Source organism: Calidris pugnax, unplaced genomic scaffold, assembly GCF_001431845.1.
Source record: "Calidris pugnax isolate Ruff unplaced genomic scaffold, ASM143184v1 scaffold211, whole genome shotgun sequence".
Taxonomy (NCBI): domain Eukaryota; kingdom Metazoa; phylum Chordata; class Aves; order Charadriiformes; family Scolopacidae; genus Calidris; species Calidris pugnax.
The window spans coordinates 10,982,781-10,992,358 of NW_015091083.1; the positions used below are offsets into that span (position 1 = coordinate 10,982,781).

General features: G+C 38.3%; 1 protein-coding gene across 1 annotated transcript; it reads left to right on the forward strand.

The window, feature by feature from the left end:
• Positions 1-625: 625 nt before the first annotated feature.
• LOC106897057 (two pore calcium channel protein 2-like) lies at positions 626-9,563 on the forward strand (the record flags this gene model as incomplete). The annotated part of the gene is made up of 7 exons (XM_014957426.1): positions 626-687; positions 1,579-1,756; positions 2,435-2,551; positions 4,052-4,158; positions 5,090-5,162; positions 9,114-9,213; positions 9,494-9,563. Coding segments are annotated over exons 1-7 (707 nt in total), but the record flags the coding sequence as incomplete, so codon positions are not given.
• Between the last annotated feature and the right edge of the window lie 15 nt (positions 9,564-9,578).

The window sequence follows — 9,578 nt, forward strand, 5'->3', positions numbered from 1 at the left end:
GGTGTATGTATTGAGATAGAGTGGCCATCGGTCTTGTCACCCTGCAGCCGGGGAATGGACGTTGTGTATCAGACATGAGGCCAACCATCAACCTAACACTGGCACTGGGGTTGTTTTCCATAGAATCCTGGAATGGTTTGAGTTGGAATGGGTCATAAAAACCGTCTAATTCCAACCCCCTGCCCTTGAGCAGGGACACCTCCCACCAGACCGGGTTGCTCAAAGCCCTGTCCAACCTGGCTTTGGACACCTCCAGGGATGGGGCAGCCACAGCTTCTCCTGCCATGACTTCTCAAATATGATGGATAGTGGTTTAGCAACTTGGGAATAGAGACATTAAGCTCCAGTTGTCTCTGCTGAGGGACCATCCAACCCAGGGAACGTTCTCCCCAGGGAACGTTCGCCCAAGCTTTGAGCAGTCAATCCTGGGAGGGCTGGAGCGATGGTGGAGCCTGGTGCTGAGAAGGCTGGAACCGTTCTTTGGGCTGAAAAATCTCATTTTGAGGGAACGTTCCCCCAAGGAAAAATAATCTCCATTCCTTGGATTGCTTCCCTGCCCGTTGCACCCCTTGAATCGCAGCGGCGCTATGAAAAGTCAGACAATTAGTCGATTTGGTCTCAAATGATGGTTTCTCTGCAGCATGAAATGCACATTATTGTTGTTGTTGGCTTTTCAGAGAGCTTCTGGTAAAGCAGAGCGAGGAACACCGTCCATAATAAATCAGTTAGAAAAGCAACTTTACCTACTTGTGTTTGCAGATTGTCCATGAAATGACTGTTTTCATCCAATTTCAACCCTGCTTTGGTGTTTAGGGATTGTGGTTTTCCTGGATAATCCCTCATTAGTGACTCTGGGTCTGGATCTCTTCTCACCACTCGTTTTCTTCCACCCCTTCATCTCTGGGTGCTCACGGTGCCAGGAAAATCTAGATGGCTCTTGCCCTGATGGGAGGATGGTGTCCTGGTGTGTCCCTCTGGCCAGGGGCTGCCACCTCCCACCATCTGGGCCATCTGGAGACCACCGGGACTTGCTACTGGGAGCAACTGGTGGCTCGGTGATGGCAAATTGCTGGCCAGGTTGGGCAGAAGGAGAAACCTTCTCATCAAACCCCAGTTTTCATCAGCTGGATGTTTCCAGTCCCAGATGCATCTCATTTTCTTTATCAGGAATGTGTTCTTTTCCTAAATAGCCATTTCTTTCCATCAATTCTTCCTTTTTTTTTGTTAAAATAAGAAAAGCAAAGAACCAATACTCCCTATGCCTTATGAAGTGTTAAAATACATGTCTTTTTTTGTCGTGCTTGCAGCATTCCCAGTGGGGCCCATTACCTGAATTAGGCTTTTTAAGAGAAAAATAAAAAAAAAAAAACTATAGACAAACAAGCAAAGTGAAGTTTGAGAAGTGATCATACCATCCAGGCTGGCAGCTGCATAAATAAAATCTAAATGTGTTAAAAAATGTTTTTTTTTTCTTTTTTTTTTTTTTTCCTGTGGGGTGGGTGGTGGTTGTTTTTTGTTGTGGTAGTGGTGGTCTTGTTTGTTTGTTTTGTTTTTTTAATTTTACCTCTATCCAAACAGGATTTTGAGCTTAACCATTACTGTAATCCTGGCTTTGGCTTTCATCGAGAAGCCTTCTTCGCTTACTCTCACATCAGATGTACGATACCGCCTTCCTGCCTGGAATCCTCCATGTGGCCTCACAGAAAGCATTGAGATGCTTTGCTTTCTTGTGTTCATGGTGGACGTATCCGTGAAGGTGAGCATTGCATTCAGCTGGTACTGAATGAAGTACTAGGTGTGTTGGGCAGCTCAGGAGGTACAGTCAGTGTGACTTTCCTCCATTTTATATTTTGAGAAACTTTACTCAAATCTTGGATTTGGATGATGAGACTGCTTTGCTGTATTAAAAGCTTACTTTCAGGAGAAATGAATGCATATTTTCTAAATTTAAAAAAAAAAATTGCTTTTTCTTAACCAAATAAATGGTTACTCCTGTCTATGTGGAAGAAGTGGAATAAATTTTGCTAAGCTAATAGCTGGTTGTACTGTTATAAAAATTGGGTTACATAATAATCAAACATATGCCAGTTCATTTAAACAAAACAAAAATACTCAGAAACTGATCTCTTCTTGGGATGCTTGTTTCTGGAAAATCTCTGTATATGCTTATTAAATGGACATATTTTTTTTTTTTGCATTCAAAGGATTCCTCTCGCATGGCCTGTGTTCACCACTCACTTTTACTGACATTTACTTAGTTCTTGCAGAAAAAGTCTCTGATCAGTGTATTTTTGTTTGGATGTCAGGGAGCTCTTTATGAGCATTGATGTAAAATTACAAATTCTTGGAAAACAATCAGTGCTGATTTATTAGGATATTGGAATTTATTAATAAAATAAGCTGGTGGTTGTTGTTTTTTTTTTTCCTTCCACAGAGTTACTTAGTCGGATGGGAAGAATTTTGGAAAAATAAGTGGCTAATGGCTTATATACTGACATTAATTGTTTCCCTTACTGATTGGATTGTATCACTGAGCTTTTTCTGCACAGAGGTAAGAACTGCTTTCTGCAGCAACGATCAGCAGCTCTAGTTTTGGTAAGAGGCAGAGGAGCAGAACCCGCAAAGGGAGAGTCAGCAGGGCGTAGGTGGTATATTGGAGAGCTAAGGGAGGATAATACACTGAAACACAGCAAATGTGTGCTGTAATATAGCTTCTCAAGGGATTCTGTTTGATTTTTAATATAAGATGTGAGGTCATTAGTAAAATGAAATAAAGCTTTGTTGCTGTAGCCTGTCAACAGTCAAACAATACAGAGAAAACTCTGGTTGCGTAGTACTGATGTTGTACAGTTGGAGAATTATGTCCTTAACTTGATTTAACAGCAGAGTCTATGTAGTGATGGATAAGTAAAAAGTAATTGTGTAGTTTAACAACTGCTGTCTAAGATGAAGCTGTGTTGTGTTTAAAACAATTATGTCCTGAGAGGAGTGTCAGTTTCATGAAACTGATCTAAAAATGCCCTCCTTTATGAAATAATGCAGTTTCCTCCTGACCAGGATGTGATGTAGTATCAAAAATATTACCTTAAAATGTTGGAAGAACATGTCACTTAAGCTTATAAGCATCTAGTTGTAAGAAAAATGTGTATGTCCTTTTCATATTCAAGCCAAATAAACATAACGCAGCTGAAGGAAAGATTGTGCTTACAACATGGGGAGTATGTTTTAGAAAAAAGTGACTTTAAAATCTTCAGTTGTGAGAGTGGGTGTGTAGTTTGAGCAGGAGCCTCCCACATAAAACAGTGGCAGAAGGAGCAGTTTAACTGCTGGGATGTATGAACAAGGAAATAGTAAGGGAAAAAGTGATTTTATTTTTTTTTAATTTTTTTTTTTTTTTCTGCTATGTGTGGTCCTGAGAAGACTGGTCCAAAAATACAGGCTGCTTAAATAGCCTTCAAGTTATTTCTTATCAGTTACTTCAGGTGTCTTGAATGCAAGAATCAAACACCTTAATTGCTTTAGTGTATGTTATGGGAAATAAAGGAAATCTCCTGCTTGAGTCTTGCTAGAGGCAGAAATTGCTGAGTAATAAGCAGGCCCTTTAATAATAAAATAAATTTAAAAAGCTGAAAATTTAAATCAAGCACTTATTTTCAAAATGCGTATCTATTTTTATTAAAAGTACCTTGCTATTCTCTTCTTGAAATGGATCTTGGCAGAAAATATGCAAATGGCATCTATTGACCTGCTTGTTATGTCTACCAAGCATTAAAGTTAGATTGTTTATAATTAGTGGCCTGATGAGGCTGTTGAAATGTCAATGTGCATTTTTAAAGCAATCTCTCATTCTTTTAATGAGGCACTCATAAGTATAAAATCTTTGTGTGTTGTGTGAATTCAGTGGGACAGATTTAGCTTCTGAGAACAACCTTTATATTATACTGTTGACTTTGCTGATAGGTGTATCAGTGTTTTTTGATAAACATGTATTAAAAATACTGAGTTCCCATAATATTAATGCCACATGTATCTGATCCGTTGTTTTTTGCAGAGAGTGAGGATAAGAAGAATTCTTCGTCCTTTCTTTCTCCTTCAGAATTCTTCTATGATGAAGAAAACATTGAAAAGTATCAACAGCACATTGCCTGAAATGGCAAGGTAGGTATTAGTGTAGAAAATATAATTTCACAGCAAAAAATACCCTTAGTATTTGGTGTGTGACATCCAAGCAGCTTCCTTCCTGATGGTCTAGCTGGAGTGATTGGTGAGATCGGGTAGTAACGGATGGAGGCTGTGTTAATTTTTTGATTCCTTTTGTCTGTAAAATTTCTCTAGAATGCTCATGATCTGGCTCTGTATGTGACAGATAAGCTTTTTTGATGCCAGTTGAGTGGTGTTTTTTAATTGTGTATGTTGCATATGGCCCTTTTGTAAGGGAAGAACTGAGGCACCATCTGGGCAAAGTTCTATGCCATGTTTCTCCAAGGTGGCCTCTCAGAGGTATGTGTACTTGTCTTCCAGTCGTGAGTGCCACGCAAAAAGATACCTCTTTCTTTACATCTTCAGAGGGCTTTACTTCAGCTCTTTTATTTTTAAATGGTTTTAGCAATATATGTGTTAAATTTTACTGTCCTTAGAAATGTTGAACTGGAAACACCGCTGGTGAAATCGTAACCAGAGAGCATGATGCTTTTTGAAAGAGATCACTTCCTGTCACGTGGATCACGTATCTGCACAGCTTATAGAGCTCCCTGTCCTTGCCTGTTATTTTTTAACTGCCAAGTCCCAGGAGAATCAAAGGTGTATGCAAGCCAAAATGTTGGAGGGTATAAAAATGGTCCTAACTTTAGAAAAACAAGTGTTAGAATCTCATTGACCTCACAACTGTCTAAGATCATTCTGAGGAGTCCTGAACAAGTGTGATTCTTGTTTTGCATCAAAACTTAGATCATCTTCTGTTAATTCCACAGAGCTTCTTAAAAATACCCCTGGCTTTCTTTGTATGGCATCCTTTTGCTTTTTTAGCAAAGGATGTTAAGACTAAGGTGAAGTTGGTATTAATGCTTATGATATGTTTTCTTTCCAACAGTGTTGTTCTACTATTAGCTGTTCACCTGTCTCTCTTTACCATGTTTGCCATGCTGCTGTTTGCTCGAACAAAGGTAACCAATTATAGTCATGCTTTGGTAGATCTTGGTGGTGGTTTCTTTTTTTCTTTACTTGCATATCTGCTGCATGTCTAGTTTTATAATCAAACTGGTGAAACTTGTTTCCCCTGAAACGGTCATGTTACCTTGTCAAACTCGCTGGGATGAGTTTAAAGTCCATTTAGAGAGATTTAATGTGTGCATATTATCAATGTGTAGTGCTGTTTCTGTAAGGGTGCATTAGAAGGCCCCTCAGAATAGCATTAGAATCTCTTCATCCTTTAGTGAAGAATTTTTTTCCAGACTGTGCTTTGCATCTTAAGTGATAATGCTCCTTCCTACTTCACAACTGAAATCTTTCTCTCTTGCTGTAAGCTGTGGCATGTTATTTTATTAGTCTTGCTCTGCTCCACAGGGCAAAGTTAGATTGTTCTGTGCTAAAATGTGGTCGACGTCTTTATTTGTTTATGGTCCTGCATGTTACTGGTATTGATGCCATTATCACAGGTGTGAACTTGAAAGTCTGTTTATACAAGAGGCTTCCTTATACAATTCTCCAATTTGATCCTTTGAGTTACTTTCTCTGCTTTTGTTGAAACCTATGCTGTTCTGTGTCCAAAGCTCTTAATCTTGTCATTTTTTTGTTTATACTATCACTCATTTCTTTTCTCTTTTCCTTATCTAGCTTTTTACTAAATTTAATTTCTTTTGTATTTTCATATCTTCCAATACTGGTATCCCTGGCCATACTTTGGTAGGTTTTTGCCTGCATTATTCCAATGTTTTGATTTCTGGTCTCTTTGTTTCTTCCTTTGTTTTTTCTCTTCCTGCTTCTGAAAAGAAAATTTGAAATTCTGTGGTTTAAATCACTTTTGTGTTCCAGTGCTGTTGGTATGTTCCCTCTCTCCTAAACTTCCTGCATCTTAATAGACCATACTCAGATTTATTTATTTTTTTGTCCTTTTTAAGGCCTTCCACAAATGTGTTCCTATGAGCACAAAGATTTGCTGCATACTTCTAGTAATTTTAGTCCTCTCCTTAATCTGTTTTGCACCTTCATTCCTACTGCAATGGTCTTGAGCTTGCCTCTAGTCTTCCTTATGATTGGCAAATTCTTTGAATTTCCCTGTTATAGAATTTCTGAAATTAGAAGAAGAGCAATATTTTCCCCGCTTTATTTAGTTTCATGCTAGATCTTTGTATTATCTCTGTATGTCACATCTAATTCCAGTTATGAGCTTTCCAAGCAGATGGGAATATAATTTATACTTCTGGACCAGTCAATTTTGTATACATTTAGGTCAAAAATAACAAATTAGAGTGCAGTCTTTCGTTTTTGATTAGTCTAATACCCATACAAACTAATTTTATCTAACAAGGCAAAATGCTGAAAGCATATTCTAAAAATACATTTAGTAATGAAATTCATGCCTCTAGATTTTTGCATTGTCTTGTATATGTCCTCTAGAGGTACATTTGTCCACTCCTTGCAGCAGATTCAAAGCCTGTTTGTGCTGCACGATTCATGTTTGTATTGTTTGTACTCTAAGTCTTTTTTAGCTGTCTCTACTTGAACAAAAAAATAAATATGTGGATGATCCAAGATCAGCCTCCCAGTGTGTTTTTGATGAAAATTCTGACACCACCAGAGTTTTAGCAGATCATCTGATGTTTCCACTGAGCCACAGAATAATTTTGATGACCTTAGTCATCAAAGTAAGTCTTTTTTAGCTGTCTCTACTTGAACAAAAAAATAAATATGTGGATGATCCAAGATCAGCCTCCCAGTGTGTTTTTGATGAAAATTCTGACACCACCAGAGTTTTAGCAGATCATCTGATGTTTCCACTGAGCCACAGAATAATTTTGATGACCTTAGTCATCAAAGTACTTGCAAATATTTTTGTGTGCTGTAGCACTGATCTTTTGCTTTCCCCCTCTCACACACACACACACACACACAGACACCCACCCAAGTTTAAGCTCTCTATGATGTTTTCATTGATAGTACTTGCAAATATTTTTGTGTGCTGTAGCACTGATCTTTTGCTTTCCCCCTCTCACACACACACACACACACACAGACACCCACCCAAGTTTAAGCTCTCTATGATGTTTTCATTGATACTGTACATTTTGAGTCTGTGTTCTTTTCAAATCGGAACAGTTGCCTTTTTTTCCACCTGCCCAACAGCTCCTGTAATGTGCACTAATGCTGGTTATAGCATGTGGCTTTCTGTTGTGTGCTCTTATCTGTGTAAATACTTATTTCCTCTAAAATAAGATAAGGAATGTCTTTGCACTCGAACTTTAAGTACATCTTCATGTACTAAAAGAGACCTAAAACTTGTCTGGCTGTCTTCTGTGTAGATCTCACATTAAACAGACCCCCTTCCCCCCTACCCTGAGTATATAAGGAAATAACTAGAGAAAGGGGACAACCTTTGTTCCAGGTAGTGGTAGTAACTTCTGTTCAAATAACTAATTCAGAGGATGTTAAGTTCTCTATTCAGAGGTTAAAGAGGAAGTCTATGATGTTTTCATTGATACTGTAGATTTTGAGTCTGTGTTCTTTTCAAATCGGAACAGTTGCCTTTTTTTCCACCTGCCCAACAGCTCCTGTAATGTGCACTAATGCTGGTTATAGCATGTGGCTTTCTGTTGTGTGCTCTTATCTGTGTAAATACTTATTTCCTCTAAAATAAGATAAGGAATGTCTTTGCACTCGTAATATTTGCGAATATTTTTGTGTGCTGTAGCACTGATCTCTCATTTTCCCCCTTATCCCCCCCGAGGTTTAAGCTCTCTATGATGTTTTCATTGATACTGTAGATTTTGAGTCTGTGTTCTTTTCAAATCGGAACAGTTGCCTTTTTTTCCACCTGCCCAACAGCTCCTGTAATGTGCACTAATGCTGGTTATAGCATGTTGCTTTCTGTTGTGTGCTCTTATCTGTGTAAATACTTATTTCCTCTAAAATAAGATAAGGAATGTCTTTGCACTCGAACTTTAAGTACATCTTCATGTACTAAAAGAGACCTAAAACTTGTCTGGCTGTCTTCTGTGTAGATCTCACATTAAACAGACCCCCTTCCCCCCTACCCTGAGTATATAAGGGGATAACTAGAGAAAGGGGACATCCTTTGTTCCAGGTAGTGGTAGTAACTTCTGTTCAAATAACTAATTCAGAGGATGTTAAGTTCTCTATTCAGAGGTTAAAGAGGAAGTGAGAGACGCATTTTGCCCTTGGTGAGTCGCTAGTAGTAGCGGTAGTGTTTGAGGCACCTCTTCATTGCTGAGGAAGCTGTTTTGTTTCTGTTCTTCGGTGTAGACAAGATCTACTGTAATAAATATTGTCCTCAAATTGTATTACGCTTTGAGGTGTCCATCTGTGCTGAGGAACAGCATGCTGTAGCTGGAATAACAAAGAAGGCCACTTCTACTATATGTTAATTTTTATAATGCAAGTTGAGACTAAAGATGGTATTAGTCTGTGATTTATTTTTTTTTAAATTTGTTTTAAGTAGTGTTTAGGGATTCCTTTTATCTTCAATACGCTAGTATCACTTGAAGGCTAAGAGGTGATGCTTTTTGTGTCAGTCAAAGGTGGCTTCAGATTCCTGTATTGTCTGTTTGTGCCATTATTGTTCTTCCTGGGTCTGAGGTGCTGCTAGCTAGACATAAATTCTATATTGAGCTTCTGTGTCTGTCTTAGCTTGCTGTTCTTCCTTATGTTTTTAGATGGCTGCTAATAAGTGAAGTGATTGCACTGTATTCCTACATACTGTCCTAATTCTTATGCTTGCCTTGTGCTTTTTTCATGGGGTAGGTTTGATTGTGTGTGTAAGAAATTGAGATAGAGAAACACTGAAGAATCACTAAGACTGTCTGACCAAGGAAGGGGAAACAAATTTTAAAAATATTTTATATACATATCTATCTAACAGTGAACATCTCTTTGACTAGGATGGCCAGCAGGATAAGGAGTGGGTGGGTTATTTCCGGAATTTGCCAGATTCACTGACATCACTGCTGGTCCTGCTAACTACTGCAAACAATCCTGATGGTGAGCAAGCTTTCAGAACTAATTCTTGTCTCTCTTTCAAAAGAAGTAAGATTATCTTCAGACTACTGTAACCATTCTTTCAGCTGATAGTTCTTAGTACAGCCAGAGGAAGATTATGTAAAGATTTTCTTTTTCATGCCTTTACTTTGGTGTAATTATAGCTCTGCTTTGAGTTGGAGATATGTAAGAGCTTTTACCATTTGTCAAAAATTGATAGAGGTCTCCAGTTTTCATCTTAAGCATTAAATTCTTATTTCCTGTTTGATTAAATCTGATACAGTGATGATCCCTGCATATTCTAAGAATCGAGCATATTCGATCTTCTTCATACTCTTCACTGTATTAGGTAAGTTACCTCTTGTCTT